Source organism: Perognathus longimembris, chromosome 5 (assembly GCF_023159225.1).
Source record: "Perognathus longimembris pacificus isolate PPM17 chromosome 5, ASM2315922v1, whole genome shotgun sequence".
NCBI lineage: Eukaryota > Metazoa > Chordata > Mammalia > Rodentia > Heteromyidae > Perognathus > Perognathus longimembris.
The window spans coordinates 75,578,013-75,605,179 of NC_063165.1; the positions used below are offsets into that span (position 1 = coordinate 75,578,013).

A 27,167-nucleotide genomic window follows, 5' to 3' on the forward strand; every position below is an offset into this window, starting at 1 on the left:
TTTTCACCTACTTTCTTGAATAAGACTTGAAATAAAAACTCTTGAGTTTGTTAGATAAATCACTTGTTACTCAAAAAATTCTCATTCTAATTCAGATAGAGAAAAATATGATTTAATACCAAGAGTTTTAGAAACATTCCAGCATTAACTTTATATAAGAAAGCTAAAAATATTATCACTTATATAATTTTTATTCAGAAAACAACTGAGTTCTAAAATAGCAAACATTTTATAATTAAATGCCTTCATGTTTAGAGTGATGTAACTATCATTTGTAAGAATCACAAACTAATAAAACTGATTGTTATTTTGTCTGAGACATTACATAAATCTACATCACTTGGTATTTTTTAATTTAATGATAAACTTACTTATGACAATACAATATCATTTATTTTTCATAATGTAGAGTTTTATTGATTTTTGATATTTTTATTGATTGCCTCTGACATGTAAAAGATGCCTTGGTTTTTATTTTTAATTATTAAGTAGTTGTACAAAGAGGTTACAATTCCATACATCAAGTTATAAGTACAGAGCACCTTCCATCCTTCTCCCCCATTGTTCCCTCCCATCCCAACAATATGTATATACATTAAATTACAATCATCAAATTGTTTTAGTATTTTTATAACCTTGAGAATTTAGGAATCAAAAACTTGAAGAGTTGGGTGTGGCAGTTACACACTATAATGGAATAAAAACTGGATTGGGATTCAGCATCTTTGAGCAATTTAATCTATATGACTTTTAGTTTGCTTATTTGTAAAGTGAGAAATTTGACCTCCATCCATTCTGAAATTCAGAGATTTCTAGCTGATCAAAGCAAATTCACTGGTTCACAAGTCGGACAGTCTGGTCCTTATGTGTTTGCCAGTCCTATACATATAGCATCCACTTGTCTTTTAGAGTGTTGTAAGAGAAAACGTGATGTTTAGCCTTCCTAGAAGTAGTGAAGGACAGCAAAGCTCAGGGGTGTGTCCAGTGTTTGATGCACAGTGCCCTTCCCTCTCCCCCTCCCCCATTCCTGTGGGAGAACCATGGCAGTGTGATTCTTTCCTCCCAAGAATGTGGGATCTTGGTGTGTGGAATTTCTGTTGATGTGTGGTATTATTAGGGCAAGACCCAATGTGATCATCAAAATATGTATCCCCTTGTGTGTCACAATATCCGTCAATCAGAATGAACTCTTGCCTTCCCAGAGTAGTACACTGGAGGCCCTTACTGTACCTACTGCTCTGTTTGCCGGATACTTGGGGTATCTGAGTGGTGTTTGGAGAAGAGAAAAAGCAAAGAGGGAGGACCTTCAGAGTGCCTAGGGCAGAGGTTATTTACCAATTGCTACAGAAATGTGCCACTGCTTTTATAGCTTTGATGGCTAATTTAGTGTATGATGCCACAATTTCCTGAGATACAGAAAACTTGACTCTGCCTCTGAGGATTTCAGGTCAAAGTGTCCTTTCAGAAATCACTTCTGGTGTTCCAGAGTTAAAGCAGACATTTTGTTTCCTAGTGTTCCATCAATTCCACCCTAGCTTCAAGATGTAGAGTAGACATGATGGAGTCACAGTACACACCACAACTAGTAATGCTGTTCTTGTGAGTCTCTGAGACTCCTCTATCTATTAAGTGGGACCAGCCCTCACAGTCTTAGCAGAGTAATGGTAGATGTCAGCATTTACTTTCAGGACCTGTTTCATTTTGTGCTTGACGTATAGAAACACTGAATGAGAAAAAGCTCTTACTGATAGTTCCAAAGTATTCCATTGTGAATATAAAGAATCATAGGAAAAAGCTTTCTTCTATCCCATGCACCCATTCTCCTTGCTGTGTATTGGAAAGATGCTTTTTGTGTCCTTGGCACGACCTTGCTGGGCAGCAGTAAGGTGACACAGAGCAGCGAGCCTCAATAGAAGAGCAGGCTCCTACTCCCAGGACTTGCCAAGATTTTCTAGCTAAAAAGATACTTAGATAGACGATTGATTTAGAGTATTTGATCTCTCTATCCTTATGGATCTTCTTCTTCAAAATAAGAATGCCTGCCCTATTTCTCAATGTTATCATAGTAATAAACAGCAGGCCACATTCTCAGTGAATGAGAAAATACGTAAACATAAAATGAATGAGAAAATATGTTTAGGGGAAAATATGTAAACAGTTATCTCACACTTGTGGTACTCTCTGAGCAAGTCTGATTTTTACAATTTTCATTCATTGTCTTTGCATTCTACCAATGCATTGCTCCCTAGTGATCAATTCGTAATCAATGATAAGTGAACATATCAATAAATATTTATAACTTTTTATTGAGGATTATTAGGTTATCTTAGTGCCTTGTAGAATAATACATATATTTAAATTTCTATCAAAATTACTTAGAAGAGATATAGACACAGGCATCAAAATTAAATAAGCCTCAGTGCCTAATTTCCTCTCATAGTTAAGTTCTTAAAGGAGTATGTGTGCTCTGTCAAGCCTCTTGTGGCCTTTAATTTTCCTTATAAGTAACTTTACTACAAGGGCAGAATCAGCACTATTCAGTCTTTTCCTGGGTGTTTTAATTTGCATTGTAATTTTGGAAAAATCATGACTGTCATAAATAGGTAAGATGGACGGAATGGCATTTCAGTGTGATTACAGAGTGTCCATTTTATTGATTGCTATTTTGGGTACTTTACAGCCATGTTGATAGCTTATTTGAGTTGCCCTATAAATCATTTGGCAATTACAGCACTGAAAAAATGGCTATTACTTCTATATGCTTGACTTTCTTTTAGGCTTAATATTATTTCATTTATTATTTTCTTTTCAAAGGTTTGGTTTTTGTGTGTGTAACAAAGTACACTTAAATTTTAAGTTCATGTCTTCTCTCACTCATATATATGTATTTTGTATTGGCTGATTGTACTGTTGCTACATTCTAAAGCACTAGAAATAAGTTAGTTTTTTTTCCCAAGTTGTCACCTACACAATGATAGGAAATCGTTGCCATTCATTTTCTATCTTGCTTTCAGCAGTGTTTTGTATTGCTACATCTCTTTCTTACTAAAGACAGCAAGCAATATGATACCAAGTGTATCTAATCTTTATGTTCTCCAGAAAGACTTCTAATCCACAGACGTTTCTCCCCCAGTGAACGTTAGCATACGTTTCACAAATAATTAGAACGTTTTAGTTCTTTTATTTGAAATTTTGATGGTCTGAGCTTTGTATTCTCAAGAAGTGAATTGCTAAGAACATCATTACCTTTTTGTCAGTCTAACATGCCTTTTAGTAAATACCTTATTATCTTCATTATTAATATTGTAGAAATGCAACAGATTTGTATTTTTCTAGGAAATCACTTAATAGTTAGATACTAAAGCAAAATTTATTGCTTTGCAATGAGTAAGAGCAAATAAAATAGAAGCACCCGAGTTGCTACAGATTGAATAAACATTAACTTTCTTGGAATAAAGAACTCTGATTTACAACCTAGAGTCTACAATTTATTTTTGGTAATAGAAGAAATTCAGTCATGTTACAAAAATATTTAACTTTCTTTCCAAAGCTTTTACTTAAGGTATAGTTACATGATAAGCCAAATTGCTAAATTAGTATAAATGTTAATTTCTCAAAAGGGTAGATTGGAATAAAGATACCAACAGAGAAGTAATTTTTTGTTTTTGTTTCAATTTTGCTCCCAGTTCCAATTGCCTGATCAGAGAACTTGGGTAAGTTTCCTACTTATATTTTTGACTAAAATGATGTAGCATTAAAAAAAAAGAAACAGCTTCTAACTTGCCGAGGATTTCTGAGCCCTTTTCTGTAAAATGATACAGCTACTCAGATAATTTCCCTGTTCATTAAGTTTCTGAGTAGAGTTTTTAAATACAATTGGGCATTGAATGAGATTTACAGTATTTCACAAATCTGACCCATTTCATTTCACATAATGCAGCTTGGTGCTAATTATGGACACCTGGGCCATATAGTCAGTGGTGGCTTTGAAATGGGTCAATAAGTGGATATGACCATTGTATGACAACATGTCAAAGACACTTTAATAAAGTCTTATACAAGATAAATCTGGAGCTTACTTATAGACATAGGGCTGACATTAGGATTCTCGTCTATAAGGCAAAAACTGAGAATAAATGGTTAAAGATCCATATCTACCTCGTGAGTGCATTTTGGGGGGGGTGGGGAGGATGGTATCATTAGAAATAGAGTCGGTTTCAATTAGTGATATAAGGAGAGAGACGTTTCTCTTTTTATTGAGGAAGTCATTTAATATATTAAAAATCCTGCTTATTTAATTTCACCTTTAAATAAGATTTGGTTAATGGAAATAACATTATCTTAAAACTTCCTTTAAGGATATATGTGTTCACTTTTTCAATCAAAATTACCTTTGTTTCTGAAGAAAGAACCAAGTCTTGCAATATAATTCAGCTATTCTTTTAGGACTACAATATAATTACATATAACTTCATTTGGTGCACATCAGTGCTTACTTATTTCCAAAACTAATCTGATGTTGGTATTTCTTTACCAGGAAGTCTTGCTTTTTTTATTGTGGATATGAAAGATGAATTGTAATTTTTTTTCTTCTGATTCTAGTATATTTCTAGGGATTCATTTCATTTATTTCAAAATGGTCAAAGTATTTATGGAGAGAGACAGAAAGAGAGAGCGAGAGAGCACACCACTACTTTAATTAAGCAGACATGTGCAGTCAGTGATTTTCCTTGATTATCCTGGCCTACTTTTCCCAGGGTTTCGCCTCCTTGATTCCTGATCAATAGGGCTGCCCTGAATCTCCAGCTTCATGCTCCTCCTTTTTTCTAACAAACACTTTATGACTTCAGCAGTAGTTTTGTTGTGAATTGCTTGAAGCTTAAGGTGTTATCCCCTTACACGCATGACCAATTATTCCACCAGCTTGGAGCCAATTCAGATTCCCTCATGACCTGAAAGCACAGTTCCCACCATTGCAGTGTTTGGGAAGCTCTTCCATTTCATTGAGTTACAGGTTTTTCAAGGCCGAGACTTCCATTTATATTGAAAACCAGATGCTAGTGGGAAATACTGAGATACATGTTTACATTTTTAGTGGTAAATAAACTCTTAAGTGATTTTGTTATCATGACTGTCCAGGGTGATACATGAAGTGAGATAAAAATAAAATATGAATATTTACTTCTCCCCCAAATGACTGTGATTTTTGAGATTGCTCAAAATTATCAAGTGAATAAATATAGAAAACTGGCAAATCCACAAACTTTCCCATCGCAAGTTATTTATGAATAGTTAGTCATTTTATGATAAAGCCATGTATAATCTAATTGTGAAACTCTAGGTCACATAACTCTTGGTACCATTTTATTCATCATCTCATATAATCAGATTGTCATTTTAATGGCTTTAACGAGAAACTTTTCTATGTCATCGGTTATTGACTGCCAGATACTAAATGTTAAGTTCAGTGCTTAAGATTGAGTTGATGGTATCTTGCCCATTGAAATGTTTTTAAAAATACTAACTTTATTTGACTGGAGACATAGCTAAAGTTTTTGGTAGGAGCTAGGGAATTGTGTCTAAATATTAGTTTGCGTCAGTATAAAGTTAATAGCCACTTGGGGACTGGACAGGGGTGAAACAACTTCCTTTTCCAGACATCTGGTTGCAGATACCATCAACAACTATTATATATGTAAATAAAAATTGCTAGTCCATAAGAAAAAAAAAACCTGTCACCGATTTGAGATAAGCCTGAGTCATTAGTGGGCCACATGGTAATATGCTTTAAAAATACATGATCTGAATTTTCTCTCCTTTATTTTCCCCATTCTCAGCAAGTTTTTTAGAATATTCCACATCACTTTTTCCACTGGATTTTTTTTTCTATGATTAAAGAGTAATAGATAGATTCTGTTTCATTCATCCCAACTTAGCTTCATTTTTAAAATGTGCCAAGTCACACTTTAAAGAATACCAAAACTTATGATATCTATAAAGCATATGTTACTTTTTCTGAAAAAATACTATTTGAGTCAGACCGGATAAAAAGATAAAAGTTGGAGTTTAAATTCACATACTAAAGAAAGGTTATTTTCAGTCATACCTCAATCTAAGGTGCAGATGAGGCCTAATATAGGTCACAGAATTGCCAGAACACACCAAATGGCACTTGTCTAGGTATGTCTCATCTGTTCTAACAAGACATTTATTCTTCCCAACTGAAAGTCAAGCCTACAAAGAGCAGCAAATCTGAGGAAGAGGAAAAAAGAAGGCAATGAAAACTTTTATGTTTCTTCAGTGATTTCTGGGCAGAAAGTTTGTGTGTGTGTGTGTGTGTGTGTGTGTGTGTGTGTGTGTGTGTGTGTGTGTGTTCAATAACTTTTTTCTCATCTTGCTTCTCTCTGTCTTACCTCACTCTTTTCATTTGACACCAGAAGCTAAAGTTTGGTGGCGGTTAGAGAGGCATTTGGGTAACTTTTTCCCATTATCTTTTAGAATGTTATTATGTAGCCATCAAGCCCATAATATATTATCTTGTTTCTTGGTGGTTTTTCCCAAATTGGAACAGTTTGAGGTAAAGTAATCTCACTGATCTTTCTTCAAAGGAGCTGCCTATTAGCAGCTACTAAAGCAAGACACATTTCTCAACAGCCAATTGCTCTCAAATAACGGGAAAGACTTATAGTTTATGTGTGCAAGAGTTGAAAGCTCAGAATAATAAAAGTGATGAGTAAGCTATTTTCTATATAAAAAGAAAGTGTTTCTATAAGAAGTATTGTTGCAGGAATCTGAGTATGCCAGCAAGACACACAAATAACTTAAAGCCACTAGATAATGAGACGTTACCCAAATATTAAATGTACATAAATAAAGCATTTATAATCATCACCCCTGTTCCTCCTGTTGTTCTCAATGAATAACCTTGCCTGTTATTGCTAGTCAGCTTGAATACTAGGGGTCATCTATTACTCAGATAATTTATTTTATGGTGAATAGGATAGGAAAATGATTCTCTTCAAGGAACAATTAGAGAAATGCATATAAAATAATATTATACAATATTTCTGGATTGATTTTTAATAAATAAAATCCAAAGTGATATGAAGATGCTCATACTCTGACCAGAAGGGGATAATGACTCTATTTTAGAGAGACAGAATTTCCTCCAATGTTTCTACGGCATCATCATTCCATATCTTTGCCCTGTGATCAGTATGTGTCAAAATCCTTCATAGTGACAAATGTGCTGTCTGCTTGCATCTGTGGAGAATGTTTTAGCAGCTGAGTGATTATGAATCAAACCCTTGAGCTTCTAGCCCTCACTGCCTCCCAATGCGTTTACATTTGTCGGCTGACAAGTAAATGTATCTTGACTTTCCTCTGAGAATTTCTTTCTTTTTTTTTTTTTTTTTTTGCACTGTGTTGGATGAAAGATATTTAGCAAATTGGCAGTGGTACTCTGTACATTGCAATTTGTAGCTAGCATTAGGAGTCCAGGCTTGAAACACGAGGGCAGATCCCAGGATAAAGAGAAGAGCAAAAAGAGCTAACTAGAACATGAATAGTCATTTGCAGGCTCGGGCCTATACTCTTCCCATTGTGAGAGGCGACTGACGTTCATGTCATTCTGTTGAGACTTTGCTTTTATTGAAGATGTTAGTGTTCTGCCTAGCTGTGTGTCTGCAAAAGATAGCTTTTCTTTACTTTGCCTTTTGAGTTGGAAACATTCCCTTTTATTTGGAACTGAAGTTTGTAAATTTGGTCTCTATTTCCTTTTTTGCTGTCTGATCAGGAAAAGAATAACCTCTTTTTTTTTTTAAACCACCCTACTTCTTTGAGAAATCTATGAAATGCATATAAAACCTTTTTAATAGGTATAGTGGTCTCAGACCCAAATACAGGATGAGTAAATTGATTTAACAAGATGAATTGAGAGTTTGCTTTGTCTCCTCAAGACTTTGGTAGTAAACAGCTTCTAAACAAAAGCTGCGTGCTGGGGAAATGGAATATTTTTTGAGGCAGTGCTGAAGGAAAAGGTGAACCCCTTTAACTGTGGACTTTAGTATCAAACTAAGCTTAAAAGTAAATGTTACCTTTAATTCTAACTTTGTGTATAGGTGGAAAAAAACAACGATTATAAGCAAAATATATTAGCTCCTCAGATAGAATTAAGTAAGACAGTTTTTTTTCAAGAATATTTCTCAAGGAGTACAATTATGTGAAAATTTCCTCTTGTCTCAAAGTGTGCATATCAAATTATGTCATATGAAATTATTTTAATTTCTTTCTATTTTGTGGGGCTGGGGTTGGAAATCATGGTCTTAAGCTTGCTAGGCCCTGGGACTTTGTCACTTGAGACATCCCCAGCTCTAAATTATTTTAATATATAACAAGCTGTCTCTCAGCTCACTTTTTTTTTGTCTAGAAGAAAGTAACATTTCATCAAAATTCTTTATGTATGATCCCCCTTAAAACTTACTTTATCCAGATATTAAGGTATCCTAGCCTTAGGCAGTACACCTTTTCCACATTTAATTTTTTTTTCTGGATTCTACACAGTTAGCTTAAGATATCACTTTGGAGCACTTTCAATTCATTTTTGCTCATTCTCATGGAACAGTAGGGTTCTTATAGCTTTTATTTCCTAAGGCAAGGCAGGTCACACCTTTTCCTAACATTTCTAGTTTCTTATTGATAGCTATAACAGAATGCTGTCACTTAATAAAAGAATGGATATGGCTTTATTATCTGTCTCGCTGTCTGACTGTGTCCCATGTTATTATACAGTGGCCTTTAAGGTGGTCTTGTGGAAAAAAGATCACCCAGGATTTATTTCCCCAAATCAATTTCCTCATTGTTTCATACTGAAACCTTACAATCTCTTCTCTAGTTGGTTACATGTTAATAATAACCTTGGTTTGCCAGAGATAACCATGGAAGAAAAGGTGTCTGACTTCATGGTCCTTTGCGCTCTGCTTTTCAGATGTCAGCAATTGAAAACATGGCAGAAAAGCTGGAGAGCTTCAGTGCGCTGAAGCCGGAGGCCAGCGAGCTGCTGCAGTCCGTGCCCTCTATGTTCAGCTTCCGAGCACCTCCCAATACCTTGCCCGAGAACCTCCTGCGAAAGGGGAAGGAGCGCTACACCTGCAGGTAAAGGCGAAACTAATGATAACGCACTTTCCCCAAATCTCCCCTAGGATGTCGGGAGACCTTGGTGTGTGTGTGGGGGGGGGGGATTATTCTTGATGGAATGATTAATAGGGATCGTGATCAATTTCAGACACTCCAGAGTACTTTTATTTTCCGACAGAGATGCAAAAATACTGGCTTGATAAGAATTGTGATTAAATGAGAATTTTAACACAGACCATTTGGTTGTGATAAATGAGACTGGACATTATCCAAACATTACCTTCCTTGTCTCAGTTTAGTATTTATTAATTTTCTGTCATAATTATTTCCAGGCAAAGGTAAAATACTACTGTCCTCCAGCATACACTTATTAATTGATCATCCTATTACTGATGCACGTGCCTTTGAAAAACATGGCCATTCACGAAGGATGGATAAGATTCATAAGTGAGGCACACTAGTTAATAAATTTCTTATTAATCATTAGGAAAAGAACAAAGCATGCCCCATACTTCTGGTTTCTGTTATGTGTTTTCTTTTTGCAATAAATTGTCCTTATGATTCCTCAATTGTCTGAAGGAATTTGTGCTACCTGGCACAGGCATATCAATTTATCTGCTCTTTGGAAAACGTGTCACTTTCTTACCAGAAAAGCTTTTATGGGAATGTACCTTGATGGATGAATCTCAGGGTCTTGTCTGATCTGATACCACTCAATACATAGGGAGCTGTCACTGTGTCTAATATCTAAAATGAATAGAAACACTTGAAATATGTTTACATCACCCTAGAATCACAAACTCTTGTCATGTATTTTTTTTAATCCTTTTGTCTGGTTCAGTTTTGTGAATGTAGATATGGATTTAATAAAAGAGGCGTATGGGGGCCATCAAAACGAGTCGATTTTCATCAACTGCTTACTTATGCATGAACAAATCCAGCCCGATCTCATAATGCGGCCTTGATTTGTAGAGTTATTTATATCCATAGAATAGTTTTGTTGCAAATTTTAAATACCAGAGGCATGTGAGTTCCATGCAAAATTAATTAAGTCAGGAATTAGCATCTGGCTGTTATGCGGCTGGAGGGAAATAAAGTCAACTGTGCTGACTTTCTCTTATAAACATCTTCTTATGACAGATACTGTGGCAAGATTTTTCCAAGGTCTGCAAACCTAACACGGCACTTGAGAACCCACACGGGAGAGCAACCTTACAGGTTTGACAATGATTTTTCTACATCTCTTGAAAATTAAAGTCGACATGCTCATGATGTTAAAAAGGAGGTTATTTTTGTGAATGTGAGCATGTGTGAATGGATGTCTACTCAGTTTTCAGTTCAGGAAGAACAGACTAATGGTGAGAAGAGTTTTGATGCCTTCAAATGAGAATTCTTAAGAACTCGCAGATAAGCATTGAAGAGAGGTTAGAAACTTAAAATCATTTGTGTGCAGTTCTAATGCTTCTTAATGATCAGTGCTGTTGTAGTTGACATTAATCATAACTAAATGGATTTCTTCTTTCCAGACCTTGAGTCTTGATCAGGAGTTACTAATCCATATTTACTTTGTTTCCTTAACTTCCTCAAGTCTGTGTCCTCAGGTTCTAAGACTACATTAAAAACAAACAAACAAACCAACACCTTAAAACTGGGCACTAGTCGCTCACAGTCCTCGCTACTCAGGAAGGAGATCTGAGGAGCGCAGTACAAAGCTAACCCAGACAGAAGAGTACCTGAGACTCTGACCTCCAATTAATCAGTAAAAAGCTCCAAGCAGAACTGTGGCTTAAATGATAGAGTGCTAGTGTGCAGCTCAGGGCCAGTACTCAGGCTGTGAGTTCAAGGTCAGTACTTCACAAGGGAAGGAAGTATGAAATCAGAGAGAACAGGTAAAATGGAGTGTATTATAGGAAAGGACTATTTCTACCCACAGTTTTCTAAACTAACTCTTCTATTAAATGTCAAAATTAGCCACATGACACAACTGATTTTAATATTATTATTTATAATAGCATGAAGGTAAGCAACATGACCTCTTTTGGTTTTAAACTATAACCTATATAATAAGTAAAATAGAAAGTAACCATTAATCATTGATTTGAACAACTTTATTGGCCAATTAAAAACAACTCTGGGGGTAGAGAGGAAGTACTTGGGTTTGAACTCAGAACCTCTCACTGGTTAGACAGAAACTCAACCACGTGAGTCCTGCCCCCTCCCCCTCTTAATGGCCACTTTTATTTAGATGTCAGAAGACTTGACTTGTGAGTTCCTATGCACACAAACAGAAAGTTAGAAACATGTCGAAGATGAGATTGTTGTCCTTTGTGTTTATGTAGGAAATCTTATGAGTGAAAGGTTTTCTAGTGTTGAGTGAGAGTACGAGTTTTCTGGGTCAGTGTTTCCTGAGAGGTGTAGCACATTGTTAATGTACTATGCTTCTCACTGCAAGGGCCGTAGACCTGTGGTTATTGCAGAGAAATCCTTGTTGATACACATGGAGAGGCCAGAATAGTACAGTTGCCACCAAGGAGAATATCACTTTTTTAAAATTGTAAGCCAGAAAATCCACAGAAGCTCAGGATACCAGAATGTTTTTCTGTGGTAGAAGTCCCTAAGTTGGTTACTAATTCAACAGACTTGTTTTTCCCATTGAGCTGACCAGACGTGAGCAGAGCTCCAGGAGCCCAAGTACTTCAAGTGGAGTGGGGTGATTTCTGATGTAGAGCACTTGAACTTGAGTCTGCATTCAGAAGTGGCACAAGAGCTCTTCACACATGGAAGAATGCCTTGAGAATTTTCTGGCCACTAAGTCAGAAGTATTCACTTAAAAGTCATTTAGAGAAAAATCTTTTTTTTTTTCTTTCAAGTAAGATGCACATACAACATCACTTTAAACAGGGTAGACTCTACCTTCAAATATCAGGAAAGAACAGTTCCATAATTTACGACACTTTTCTTTCTTCTTCCCAAACTGGGAAGCCGGTATGTGAGGAGAAGTCTGACAGTACTCCCTTTCATTTTGCAAGTAAAGGAAAACTTGAAAATAATTTGTGAGGTTTTTTTTTCTATTATATAGAAACCAGAAATAGTCAACAATTTCCTAGTCAGGTGATTTTCCTAGAACACTGAATTGGTTCAGAACTGCTAAAACTCCATTATCTTATACAATTAACATATTCTCATGAAAAGATAAACAGATTGAAGTGGGAAATTAAGGGAATTAAGAAGAGAGGAAGTTAATAAAGACTTTAGCATTCAAACGAGGAACATTATTATTATTATTACTACTACTTATTATTGGCATTATTACTTGCTTTTGTAACTGATTAAAGATTAATGAAAGTCTTACAGTCAATCACCACAGATTATAAAAATTAAAACTTTTGATATCAGACCACACTATTCACATTGTCTTGATCTTAAAAATTTGGAATGTTATTGCTCTTTGGGCTACCATAATAGAATTTCTTTAGGATTGTAGCAGAGAAGGTAAATTGACAGAGATACTATTCAGAGACCAATTCTGAATTTAAAAGTTGTCTGTGCAATTTGAAGAATGAGTGAATTTGTTTTCTTAAAGAAACTATTCTATTGTTTGTTACTAAGCAAAAGACAAAATAATGCTACTATTTCTTCATGTTCTTCGTTTTGTGAGGTTTCTTTAAAATACTGAGTAAGATTATCCTAATAAAGTTTGGCACAGTCAAGACATCAATTTATTATGATGGTGTTTTCCATGGAGCTATGAAAACCATCAAAGCAATCAGGGTCTGTTGGAGTTTAAATCTTGACTGTGTAAACATAAGCAGTATTCTTTCCTGTGCCTGTGTTTTATTTTATTTTATTTTTTGAGGCAAGGTATAGGAGAGGCTAGCCTAGACCTCATAATGTAGTTCAGGCTGCTCTTGAACTCTTCACCCTTCTGGTTTGTCTTCCTCAGTGCTGGGACTACAGGCATGTGTCACCACCTCAGACTGCCTGGGCCATTTTCTAAACTATTTTATGGGTGGTAATTTTTGGTATCTTGTTTACTAGTCCAGAGAAATATCTTCTGAATTGCTTGCACATGTTTTTCTCTGTGTTTATTTTTCAGATGCAAATACTGTGACCGATCATTTAGCATATCTTCTAACCTCCAGCGCCATGTCAGAAACATCCATAACAAGGAGAAGCCGTTTAAGTGTCACTTATGTGATAGGTGTTTTGGTCAACAAACAAATTTAGACAGACACCTAAAGAAACACGAGAATGGGAACATGTCTGGTGAGTACTCGATTGTGCCAGGAGGAAAAGATGGCTTAATTTTCTGTGTTTTGAAATCTAATCATGACCTTTCTTCCTTCATTCCATTTTGACACCCAGATCAGATATTACTGTGAAAGTTCAGAGCAAGTTTCCCTTGAGATTTTAGAATCATGCGATCACTGATTAATGTAAACTGTGGCCTTATTTACATTGTATTTTCATCCTGCTGAGTTCATCTCAATGGGCCATCTCAGGCAAAGAGTACCATGAACCAAACTCACGGGAGACACGTGGATCAAGATTTCCTAAATTGCACAGAACAATCTGTCTACCTCTTGGCACAGAATGTACCCCTAAGTTTGGCATGAATGTTCAGAGTCGTAGCCCCAGAATACTACACTCTGAATATTAATCTGGAAACTACAGCTGCTTTGGCAGAAGGCCTACAGCTCAATAAGTCTCTGCAGGTTAACTTTTCCTTTTCTTTTAAGACTAGGTATTAAAAATTGCCAACGTGATCAAAGTACTCCATAGTAAAATATGGTGCTGTTCTGTTTTTGTCATAAGTGCTGCCATAAAGATAAAATTGAAAATAACCAGCAAAGTAAGTTTTTCTTCACTCTAACCTAACAGCACTTATTTAACAGAAGGGATTATACATTGTGGCTTCTACGATTTACTTAGGTAGCCAATATCCATTGCTTTCAGTGCTGGCATATAGATAGCATGCCAACCTGGGAAGTCCCTATTGATTAGTAAGAGTCCAGGAGATGAGTTACAAGATGACAAAGGGGTAAGAAATGACTTTAGGAAATGAGATATTAAGATCAGAAAAAAAAAATAGTGTTATACAGACTAGAATCTTTCTTAAGAAATTTTTTTTACTAATTTTTCCTATGCTATCAAGAATATTTTTATTAAGAGTGCCTGCCTCGGATACACGAGGCCCTAGGTTCGATTCCCTAGCACCACATATACAGAAAACGGCCAGAAGCGGCGCTGTGGCTCAAGTGGCAGAGTGCTAGCCTTGAGCGGGAAGAAGCCAGGGACAGTGCTCAGGCCCTGAGTCCAAGGCCCACGACTGGCCAAAAAAAAAAGAATATTTTTATTATTTCAAACTGTGACAATTTAGAACGGTATACTGTTTATTTCTAAAGCCTAATGACTGATTTAAAAAATTCTATTGTAGGCCCCAAAATCAAATCCATTATACAAAGCTGGCAACTAGTCCAGTTTTCTAATCCACGTTGTTTCAGGGAAAGAGAAGATTACAGTTTTAAGTTATCAGGGGTTGAGAATAGAACTCACCCTAGGGTCCTTCCCCAGTATTGAAAATAAAAGTTAACTTGGAGAAGTTGCTTACCCATTAATCAGATTACAGCTTCTCTCAATTACATGGCTACTTCCACCCTACAAAGCCTCTTGTCTTTTTCATATAGACAGTTGTGATGAACTATTGAAATAGTGATCCCTGGTGAGTAAGATAAAGAACGGGATGGTAATGTTGGTGTCGAGCTGAAGCACATCTCAAGTTTGTGAAATCATGCTAATGCATAGAAAGCATAAAGCAATCCCGTGGAGAGCTGAGAGAACTGCAGGCCATCGTGTAGCAGACAGGGCCCTTCCAGCCTCACTGCTGGGCCAGCCTCTGGGCCGGCGTACCCTGCGTCTGCCCATGGCTGAGCCATTAGGTCAGGATGCAGAACTCTCAGTGTTGTGTTCTCCATTTTTATTTTGCAACACACAGAGGCAAGGGATGTGCACTGACTGAAATCAGGAACGAGACCAGTGTCTTTCAGAAGAGTCTGTACGAGGATTCTATCATTTGTCTCCCCCTCTGTCCTCATTATATAAAGAAAAATGTTCCCAGCTCACAGTGGGGTTAAGGGAAAGCTAGTGACAGATGTGACATTCTTAGGAAACTGTAATTCATGATCATAATGGGTCAGACTTTTCCCCAGGGAACTTCATGAGCATGTGTATCATGGTGAATTGGGAGGTATTGACTCCTAAAGTTACTGCTATTAATATACAAAGGAATTTGCTTTCTTAACAACAAGAGCACTGATCAAATTTATGACGAATGAGCTTGCAAACAAGTTTCCCAATAAGCAATCACCTTTGTCACAAAAGGCTTTCTGTACCATGTAGGTACGGCAACATCATCGCCTCACTCGGAACTGGAAAGTACAGGGGCGATTCTGGATGACAAAGAAGATGCCTACTTCACAGAAATCCGAAATTTCATCGGGAATAGCAACCACAGCAGTCAATCCCCCAGGAATGCAGAGGACAGGTACCACTGCCTTTGACTTTACAAAACCCTTGGATTTCTTAAAGGAGTATGCACTTTGATGTGAGTGTGTGTGTGTGTGTGTGTGTGTGTACATACATATACATATATATGAATATATACATATACACATGTATTTATACATACACATATAATGTAGGTCTCTCTCTCATCTATAATACTGTTACTCCTAACACCAATGTCTTGTATATATTTATTGCATGTTAAATGTCACATTGGTGTATCAGAACAGACTGTATTGCATAATACTTCACACACATTAGTCAATTTAATTCTCACCATCATCTTGGGGGGAATGTGGATAATTTTTTCAGTGAAGAAATAGAGATGTCAAAGATGATAGCAATTAGTGGTATGATGTAGTAAGAGCAAGATATTCATTATATCCACAGTGCATTTTGATATAATAATATTTACACAATGCAAATGAGAAATTATTAACAAAAGATAGCATTTGTGCTCTGAGGTGCTTGTTCTGATTTTCTAGCTTTTCTGGCTTCATTGGAGATTCTAGAGTCTGGAGTTTCCAACATCTGGTTTCAGCATGTCTATACATAGGACTGAGAAAGTTGAGTCATCTGACTTTTCCTCTCAACGCCTACTAGGCTACTTTTGTGAATAATTTACCCCTGACAAATTGCCATATTTGGAAGTGTAATTAATAAATAGGATTTCTTAATTATATTGGCTTTACCCTTTGGTTTATATCCATGAACTCTTTTGTTCTTTTACTTATTCTTTCATTTCTTAAAAAATAACAATTTGATCTATTCAAGCTAGACAGTTGGCAGTATATCTAAAAACTAATAATTTATGTCTGTGAAAAATGTTTTCATCATTCTTTCATAAATGGGGTTAAGAGATTGTTTATATGTGATGCTGACCAGTAATGATCTGACTTTTTTCTGGTCACAGATTATTTTTATGCATATATATATATGTAAATATATACACACACATATATCTAATTTCCAAGATTGTTTTTTATGTGTTATATTTATGCCCTGAAGTCAAAATACTGAAGTTATACTTATTTTTATGTGGAAAATGATGGGTTAAGTTACTGTTGCTCAATCTCCCATAAGCTAAAAATTAATTACATACAGAATTTACACATAATAGTTACAACAAGGTTTCTGAATAAATATATAAAGAACAAGGTAAGTGGGAAGATTATGAATGTGACAACATACTCTTCTTCGGTCATTCTTTTCCCTTCCCTCCCCTCCCCTCCCCTCCCCTCCCCTCCCCTCCCCATCCCTCCCCTCCCCTCCCCTCCCCTCCCTTCCCCTCCCTTCCCCTCCCTTCCCTTCCCTTCCCTTCCCTTCTTCCTTTCCCTTCTTCCCTTCCCTTCTTCCCTTCCCTTTTCTCTCTCTCTCTCTCTCTCTCTCTCTCTCTCTCTCTCTCTCTCTCTCTCTCTCTCTCTCTGCCTCTCTCTTTCATACCAGGACTTGAACTCAGAGTCTCCTCTTTCATTTTGCTTGCTTATGGCTGGTACTCTACCACTTGAGTCAGCCTGGCTTTTTGTTGGTTAATTGGAGATGGAGTCTGTCAGACTTTTCTGCCCAGGATAGCTTTGAACTCTGTTTTTTTTTTTTTTTTTTTTTTTTGCCAGTCCTGGGGCTTGGACTCAGGGCCTGAGCACTGTCCCTGGCTTCTTTTTGCTCAAAGCTAGCACTCTGCCACTTAAGCCACAGCGCCACTTCTGGCCGTTTTCTGTATATGTGGTGCTGGGGAATCGAACCCAGGGCCTCATGTATACGAGGCAGACACTCTTGCCATTAGGCCATATTCCCAGCCCAGCTTTGAACTCTGATCCTCCAGGCCTCAGACTCCTAAATAGTAAGAATTATAGGTCTAGCCACCAGTGCTTCACATTTAGTGTTGTATCTTTGAAAGTAAGAGACTACCAGAAGATATTCTCTGGTTCAAAGCATTTATAATTACTAACTTATTTTCAATTTTTAAATCTTTAAGCAAAATTTAAATCAATTTGTGCTTATTTTGTTCTTCATCATGGCTTCTCTTAGTATTACAAATGTTCCTTAGTGTATTAAATTGTGATTCTACTATAAGTAATCTTTTATAATTACTTTTGAATTGTATATTATGATCTTTCCAAACAAATAAAAATTGGAAATGACATTCTTCTTTTATGTTATTAGGTATAACTTGTAGTTCGCTAAGTAAACTACAATATATATATTTGTACAATTACAATAAGTACATTTTCTGCATTGGTATTTTCTAGGAAAAAAGCAAACTTTTTCTCATAAAATTAACTCATAAATGCAACAACATTGGATATGACAGGTACATAGAGTAACAATCTGTGATCAGAAAAAAAGTGTCAAGTATCCTTTTTAAAAAAAAAAAAACAGTACACATAGCTTTTGTATGGTGGTCTGTTCCTTTAATCCCACCACGCAGTAGGTTATGGTTTGAAGTCAGCTCAAGAGAGAAGTTGACAAGAATAAGAAATAAATCAAGCATGGTAATTAATAGATGCTGTACTCCCAGTGATGTGGAAGCCATGGACAGGACCATTAGGGACCTAGGCCAGCCTAGGTATACAGATAAGGTTCTATCTGAAAAAATAACTCAAAAGCAAAAGGGACTGGAGTAATGGTATTGCTGCAGTTGTAGATCCTCAAGTTTAAGCCTCACTTCTGCCAGAATGGCAAACAATATGCAAATAAGGGAGCTCACAGTCACTTTCAAGCCTGCATAGAGTTCAGTACAGTACAGATATCACCTAAAACTAAAAACAATGAATAGCAATTGGTGTGTGTGTGTGTGTGTGTGTGTGTGTGTGTGTGTGTGAAGTTGTCAGTGTTACTCGGGTCTATGAATTTTGTAGAAATCAATTCTTTCAAATGGGGGATACTTAAATGATAATTAGGTATATTCTGCAGGAAAAAATTGTTCGCTCTGTATATTACGTAGTACAAAATCATTTATCAGGCATGATAAGAATCAAACAGATTGTTTTTCTGTTTCTGCCAGAGGATCCACTTATAATTTGAATAAACATCCAATTATTTTGTCTCTCTCTGCTCGCTTGTAAAATCATCTTATTTCCCCAAGGTTGCCATAAAGCATAAATAATAAAAAAGAATTGCCTTTGTAAGGGTTGAAAATTGAAGCTACTGTTTAGGAGAGGTTAAGAGTACTAAAATGTGCATATTAAAAAAAAACAAACCAAACAGCCACCACCAATTCAATTACTAACTGAAACTTTCTCTCATCATGGCTTTGAAAGAATGAATGGCAGTCACTTTAAGGATGAGAAAGCATTGGTGACGAGTCAGAATTCAGATATACTGGATGATGAAGAAGTGGATGATGAGGTGCTATTAGATGAGGAGGATGAAGACAACGAGATCCCTGGGAAAGCTGGCAAGGAAGCGGTGATGGGCGACCTACATGACGGAATCCCTGAGGATGACTACGAGGAAGCCGGTGCGCTGGAGATGAGCTGCAAGACGTCCCCAGCCAGGTGAGGGCCCTGGGTGACTTTGTGCGTTCCGCCAGGGAAGATGTGCTTGTGGTTCGTTCATTTCTCCCACTTGGCGATTCCACCAGACAGTGTTTCAGACCGTGAGGAGTGTACCATCATCTTTAAATTGGAATCAGCGCCCAGGGGCAATCAGGTTTTCCTCCAGGAAACTAAGGAGGGCAGCCGCACCATTGGCAAACATAAATACTTCCATATTTGTGGGACTCCTCTGATCTACCCTCAGGCAGGAAAGATAAGTGAAAAGTGCACAGGAATGCAGCCCCTTCATTTTAGACTCTTCCTTATGAGACCCAAAGCAAAGTAGACATTGGCACAGGATCTGATTCCCTCAATAATCTGGCATGACCATCAGCCCAGTAGTGTAAAGAAAAAAATTTCACTTCATTAGTCATCTATGCAACTGATAGAGTTGAGCATTTTAAATGGGAAAAAAGTAACCAAACTGGTTAAATTGATGGGTCTATTATATTTTTTTTCTGAGAAGAATGTGGGCTGATTATTTCTACAATTAGGATTATTGTAAATGGGAATGTGAAGTGTATGAATTTGTCTCCACACCTTTCTGACTTAAGATGTCATAGACTTTATCTCAAATTCATGCTTGACTTTAGGTATTAAAAATATGAAGAGCGGGCTGGGGATATGGCCTAGTGGCTAGAGTGCCTGCCTCATATTCATGAGGCCCTGGGTTCTATTCCCCAGCACCACATATTAGAAAATGGTCAGAAGCGGCGCTGTGGCTCAAGTGGCAGAGTGCTAGCCTTGAGCAAAAAGAAGCCAGGGACAGTGCCCAAGCCCTGAGTCCAAGCCCCAGGACTGGCCAAAAAAAATGAAGAGCAACATAGTTTAGTATGTGGTATTTGTAAATATTTTTTAAATCTAACAAATGGTATGTGCTGCTTTGACACAGCACAGATAATGTGAAGTTTGACAGCTGTTTAGATTCATATGAAAGTGATTTGATTAGGTTACAAACCAGAAAAGAAAAAAAATCTGTGCTTTTCCATTGGTTCATTTTAGGTATAAAGAGGAAGAATATAAATCTGGACTTTCTGCTCTAGATCATATAAGGCACTTCACAGATAGCCTCAAAATGAGGAAAATGGAAGATAATCAATATACTGAAGCCGAGCTGTCTTCTTTTAGTACTTCCCATGTACCAGAGGAACTTAAACAGCCGTTACACAGAAAGTCTAAATCACAGGTACATATTTTGCTGCAGTATAGCATCATGGTGACATTGTGCATGAAAGTGTACATTGCTTGGATAAACAAAAGAAGATATTCCAGAATATTCTAGAACACTCTAGAATATTCTAGAATCCAAGCAAGTTTAGATGCCTTGCCCACAGTGTTCTTGTCATTACTTTGCAAAGAGTTTACCAATATAGCAATAGATTCAGCTGCATTTGGCACACAGTGCCACTTCTATGACACGTCCCATCCTCTACTAATCTCTCCTTCACCTTACATTTCCCTTACATTTCCTCTGTCTCATCCGCAAGGTTTCTTTTCAAATATTTATATGTTACCCCAGAATTTTTAAATTGCATTTCATGTGGCTTTTTTTGGTCTAACCAAGTATGTGTTAAGATTTCTGAAAAGTGAATTCTATTTCTTCCTTTTTGCTGTTGGTTGTGCAGCTGGGCCTGAGGTACTGTTTTCATGAACAATTTCACTTAAGGGTAGCACTCTGCCACCTTGAGCTACAGCACCACTTCTGGTTTTCTGGTGGTTAATTGGAGATAAGAACCCCACAGACTTTCCTACACAGGCTGGCTTTGAACCATGATCTTCCATCTTAGCCTCCTGAGTAGCTAGGATTACAGGTGTGAGCCACCCAGCCCCTGGCTACTATAGTGAAGTTTTATGTGTTGTCCATTAGTAATTCATCCTACTATAGAATGTAGGAGTAAAGAACAGAATGAAATGAGTTTGTAAGATCTGCACTGAGTGGCAGATCTGAAAATAAAGCTTACTTTATGGAATGAATGGTTGATACCCAAATTCATTGAGGTCTGCAGCATTCCACCCAAAATAGTTCAATTAAACGTGAGTCTATTTTAGGATTCATAAATTCCAATCCAAAAAGCCTCAAAACAAATGAAGTCAGTACTTTCTTTTTTGGCATCTCCATCCAACCACATTTAGGTCACTTAAAAAGAGCAGAAACTTCTTATTATCTTTTCTTAAACACTGATCAGATTTTTTGATCCATTTAGGATATTTTGAAATGGTCTGGCATATCCATGCAACCATATTGACTTGAAATTATTTCATACTTGTCGGTTGTTCTGGGTTGATCTTCATAGCAAATATTGTCGCAGCTAAGGTGGGAGAAATATTATGTCCAGGAAGTAATACACTTCTTTAAATAACTTTAAACTTAATAGAGGTTGCAAGGTATTATGCATGCTTCTTAATTGTGAATGTTAATTGTGAATTACAGAAAAGGCAGCAGCCTTGGAAGCGTGCTGCGTAGCGCAGGTTACTTGAGAACATTTCTTACAGGCTGTGGGCAACCATTTTCTCATTGCTGGAAAAGCAGTTGTTTGAGAGAGCTATCTCTTTCATCTCCAAGACTCATGGGGATAAAGGTGAACTTTTCAGTTTTAAACAAAGCCAACAAAGCAAGTAGATATCGCCTTTTAACTTATAGGCATCCATAAAAAGTGGCTGCTTAAAAAAAACACAACACCTTGACTTTCCATTTCACCTTCTTATCTGTTCAGAGATTAGTGTTTTCACTTTTAAAATTGTTTTAGTTATTCCATTAAAAATACTGTTACTGTAGCACACAATACTAAATGCTGCAGACACCATCAGATCTGATAGAAAGCGAAAGGCCTTAAAACCTAGAGAGATTAGGTGTGAAACATAGTTCAGGACCATTTTTTGACATGATGTCCCTGCCAAGCTGGGCTTACAGTAAGCATCAGGAAAAATAGATGTATTTTACAGTCCTAGCTCCTGTTTTCCTTGTTACTTGATTATGTCATAGTATTTATTTGCAAAAGGGAGGTTTTATGCAAACTGGCTTTATTGTGTGACTGGATTCATTCATTCAGTGGTTTATTGTCAGTATGTACTGGGCTCTGATCTTTATGCACATTCTGCTTTTTTTGTTTTGTTTTGCAGTTTTTGTTTTTGTGCTGGTCTTGGGGCTTGAACTCTGTCCCTGAACTTTCTTTGCTCAACATTAGCATTCTCCCACTTGAACCACAGCTCTACTTCTGGCTCTTTTGGTACTTAATTGGATATAAGATTGTCATGAACTCTTTTACGTGGGCTGGTTTTTGAACCGCAATCCTCAGAACTCAGCCTCTTGAATAGCTAGGATTACAGGGGTGAGCCCCCAGCCTCACAATCTGCCCTTTGATTAGGCAAGTGGTCTTTTTATTCTGTTCTGGGCCTTGAACTCCGGACCTAAACTCTCAAGAGTGTCAGCAAATATTCTATACTTGCTATTTTCTAGACTATGGAGGTTCAGATATGTTACTCACAACATTTATGTAGTTACTCTCTGAGTTTTATAGCAAGTGGATCCAAAATCATTGACGAGTACAACAGAGGCTTCATTCTCCCTGTTCCACAAAAATTAATTTCATAATAGGTACTCTGTGGAGTTGCTCTGAGTTAGGTGTTTTGGGTTAGAAAAGAAAACGAAAAAGAAAAAGAAGGTGAGAAGCCAAGACTCACTCACGGCTTAAGAATTTTCTTTATACCTCTGTTCATTTTTACAAATATTAGGAAGAGTTTTGCTAAAATCATTTTCTTTTTTTTTTTTTTTTTGGCCAGTCCTGGGCCTTGGACTCAGGGCCTGAGCACTGTCCCTGGCTTCTTCCCGCTCAAGGCTAGCACTCTGCCACTTGAGCCACAGCGCCGCTTCTGGCCGTTTTCTGTATATGTGGTGCTGGGGAATCGAACCTAGGGCCTCGGGTATACCGAGGCAGGCACTCTTGCCGCTAGGCTATATCCCCAGCCCCATCTAAAATCATTTTCTAATGCCTTTTGCGTTTGATCTGTACAAGTGGCTGCCTAAGCAGAATGGATCATTCCAGTGTGAGTCTCACTTAATCCCATGTTCGACACTACGAAGGCTCAGGGAGCTCATAGTGCTGCACTTCCGCGGCTTCTCTGGGACTGAGCGGAGAGCACATGCGAAAGCCGTATTTGTGAAGTAGATAGGTGATCCTATTCAGGTCCAGAAGACAAATTGCATCCATAAAAGTCAAATGTGTACATGCAGAGCAATGACCCAGAAGACCCAAAGGAGCCTGTGAGGGCGAACCGTCTCCCCAAATGCCAGGATGACGGCAGAAACCACAAACCCGGCCACATGCCTCAGCCTGTGATGAAATTCTGCCCAACTACAGAGGCTTTTGCCTTTGTTTACAGACAGTGGAATGTCTTTGGCAGGAATGTAATGATTCCACTTCAACAGCATTTTGACAAGCAAGTTTAGCAGTGGATGGGACTCACGACAGCAAGTCAGCAGTGAAAAGTTCACTCACAAGTCAGGACCAAACATTTCATTTGAATATTTTACTTGGCTGAAGAAAGAGGATTCTCTGAACAGTTATTTAGAACTTGACATGATAATAAGCGAGAAAGAACACCTTCCACTGCTAAAGGGATGGGGAATCAGACCACACTTTGCATAGGACGTTGTTTGGTTCTGGTGTAACTAATTTGCTGCAACTCAGTTCTCAAGGTTTTTGGGTGTCAGCAGTGAGTGTCTCAAGCATGGAGAAAGCAATAAAAGATGAGCAGAAATTAGCTTCAGTTCCGCTTAACTTGGTGACTTCGGAGAGGTGATTTTACCTTAATACTCAGAGACAAGGTCAGGAGTCAGGTCTGCCCTGTCTGTGGGGACAGGTCTCTTTGAATGTGTGCAGGTTCACTTACAAGTGTGCAGTGGTGTTGCTGGTGAGCTGAACCTATGTAAAATACCTACTTTTTCTTCTGGTCAAACAGGAGGGTGACTCATGTTTCCCAATGGAACTGCTATTGATGCTACAGTCAGATTATTATTATTTTTTTGTTTCATTTTGTAGCATGTGTCACATTTGAAACCCCTAGACCCTGAAGGCCAGCAGCAATCCCATGTTACTCGAACAACAGTACAAAATACACACACACACACACACACACACATGCATCAAACCACATATACTACTTCAGTAAACTCAGCCAGGCCGTATGCTTCTATTCAGAGTCCTGTCTCATTGTGACATTCTCCAACAGTACTTTTCAAAGGAAAATGGTTTTTCCAATGGTGCTCACAGACCTCTTCCTTCCCTGCAGGCGTATGCTATGATGCTGTCGTTGTCTGACAAGGATTCTCTGCATTCCACATCCCACAGTTCCTCCAGCGTGTGGCACAGCCTGGCACGGGCCGGGACGGAAGCCAGTGCCATCCAGTCCATTAGCCACGTATGACGCTGCCAAGGCCAAGCAGAGTGGGACCAAGTCCAGCGGTAGCATGGCCCGATCACACAGGCTCCTAACCAGACTGCCGAGCAGAATGCCTTAGAAACCCCAGGGTCACTCATTAAAAGTCTGATGACCTTAAACTGAATGATGAAAGAAAAAGAAAAGAAAAGAAAGAAGGAAGGAAGGAAGGAAGGAAGGAAAGAAAGTAAGGAAGGAAGGAAGGAAAACTATTTATTCTCGATATTTCGTTTTGCACAGCAAAGGCAGCTGCTAACTTCTGCAGGATCAATTTGACTAAAAGGATTCAATGAAAACAAACCACTGGCTGGGCGGAAGTTCGCCCCGTGCTAGGGTGTGGGGGGCTGAGAGGGGCTCTTGAGATGACCCCATGCTAGACAAGGAATCCTTCTTTGTATAAGGTCACCTGACCTGATTGGGAACAGTTGCTTTCAATTGAAGTTTTAATGGTTTTTTTTTTTTCCTTTGTTAAATTTTTATGTAACTTAACCCTTTGAAAATGGAGGTAGTTGGATGAAATGCACAGTCAGTTGTTATAGAAACTGATACCAGAGTACTCATCCCCGCCCCACCGCCCCCAACCTCCTTGACTTTTGCCTTCTTAAGTACAGTGTTTAAGATGAGGGAGAAAGGAAGGTGGACCCTATGGTTGTTCAGGCTCCAAGAGATTAATGGATGAATTGTGCTCATCACCATACCACTAATAAAACGTTTGCCAAATCCTTGTCATACATCTTAATTTTAGACAATCATGTCACTGTTTTTTTTTTTAATGTTCTAAATTTCTTTCTTTGTGTTGTGTGTATCATGTATTTATTTGTTGGCAAACTCTTGTTTGTTGATTAAAATAGCACTGTTCCAATCAGCCACTATTTTACAATGTCCGTGAGTGCAAGGACGCAGGTAACTTGGCCTGTGTAGGGAGTGCCAAAATGGTGTTTGGCTTTTCTTAACATTCCTTTTTTTTTTTTTTTTTGGTTGTTGTTGTTGTTTTTGTTTTCCTTCTTAATGAAATTATGAATAGATGCGACTTAGTTTTTGTAATACTGAAATCGATTCAATTGTATAAATGACTATAATTTTCTTTCATGAAAGCATGATTCTTCTGATTAAAAAAACTGTACCCCATATTTTATGCTGATTGTCTGCAAGCTTGTGCGATGTTATGTTCATGGCAACCCTATTTGTAAAATGAAGTGTCCCTAACCTTATGTTAAAAAGAGAATAACAGACTGTATTCAGTTCTTTCACCCTTATTGAGAAACCAGATTTGTTTTCTTTTCTTTTTCTTGTTGTTGTTTGTTTGTAATCTCATTTTGAAATAATCGGCAAGTTGAGGTACTTTCTTCAAATGCTTTGTACAATATAAACTGTTATGCCTTTCAGTGCATTCCTATGGGAAGAGCAACTAAAAAATAAAGACTTAAAAATGATGAATCTCCTCTTGTGTGTTATTTTCCCTTCTCATGTAATTTTAGTTTCCATTTGGGATCCAAATGATTTAAAGATATGGAAGTTTGAAACCATGATGACCTCACAGATATGTGAATTTAAGCATATCTGTATTGTTTTAAGATGACATCAATGATAGTTCTTGGCCTACAATGAGGCTTGCTCCTTATTTTGAACTTTGTCCATGTGGTACAAAATGAGAGACTATGTATATAAACCTCTGTCCAGACTTCAATATTTATAGCAGCCATTTTAATCAGGTCAGAAAGCAACCTACGATTTTCTACAGGATTTTACAGTGTTGAAAGGAGCTTTCAGACTTTTTGTTTGACATGCATGCAAGTGTGTGTGTGTGTGTGTGTGTGTCTGTGTGTCTGTGTATCTGCTAGCATTAGAATCCAGGGCCTTGAACATGCTACCACTGAGCCTAACCTCCATTCCTTATTTTTGCTTCCCATAATACAAAGACTGTTAAGTAATTCACAAGAAAAGAAAACATCTTTCAACTTTCCTATTTTCATTTTAAGTTTTTACAAGATACAAAATATTCTTCATGGTTAGAATCAAAGCATAAACATGGTTTTGTGCTTATTTTCTTTCTTGTGTCCAAAAATTAAAAAATATATGTACATACATGGTTATTTTTGGGTGCATACACACATTCATACACACATAAAATATTATGTAGTAGGGCTGGGAATGTGGCCTAGTGGCAAGAGTGCTTGCCTCGCATACATGAAGCCCTAGGTTTGATTCCCCAGCACCACATATATAGAAAATGGCCAGAAGTGGCTCTGTGGCTCCAGTAGCCAAGTGCTAGCCTTGAGCCAAAAAGAAGCCAGGGACAGTGCAATGAGTTTAAGCCCCAGGACTGGCAAATTTATATATATATATATATATATATATATATATATATATATATACACACACACACACACATATATATACATATATATGTATAATGTAGTAATGCAAATTCTTCTAAAATATTTAGAAGTTTGGTCTGTAGTTTCCTCACGAATTTCAGTTTTTGGAAAAGTCAAT

At 37.4% G+C, this 27,167-nt stretch overlaps 1 protein-coding gene across 10 annotated transcripts in view; it reads left to right on the forward strand.

Annotated features, from left to right (window-relative positions):
* The window catches only part of Mecom (MDS1 and EVI1 complex locus), a 568,324-nt gene extending 542,216 nt beyond the window's left edge, over positions 1-26,108 (forward strand). For 6 of the 10 annotated variants that reach the window (XM_048347157.1, XM_048347158.1, XM_048347159.1 and 3 more), the window contains 8 exons: positions 3,687-3,713; positions 8,987-9,153; positions 10,276-10,353; positions 13,232-13,401; positions 15,535-15,679; positions 18,960-19,196; positions 20,238-20,421; positions 24,525-26,108. In XM_048347157.1, the coding sequence (XP_048203114.1) occupies positions 3,687-3,713; positions 8,987-9,153; positions 10,276-10,353; positions 13,232-13,401; positions 15,535-15,679; positions 18,960-19,196; positions 20,238-20,421; positions 24,525-24,659 (1,143 nt within the window). In that variant the 3' untranslated portion in view covers positions 24,660-26,108. The remainder of the gene's footprint in view (positions 1-3,686; positions 3,714-8,986; positions 9,154-10,275; positions 10,354-13,231; positions 13,402-15,534; positions 15,680-18,959; positions 19,197-20,237; positions 20,422-24,524) is intronic. The other 4 variants (XM_048347160.1, XM_048347161.1, XM_048347166.1 and 1 more) reach the window with 2 other exon arrangements.
* Positions 26,109-27,167: the final 1,059 nt, after the last annotated feature.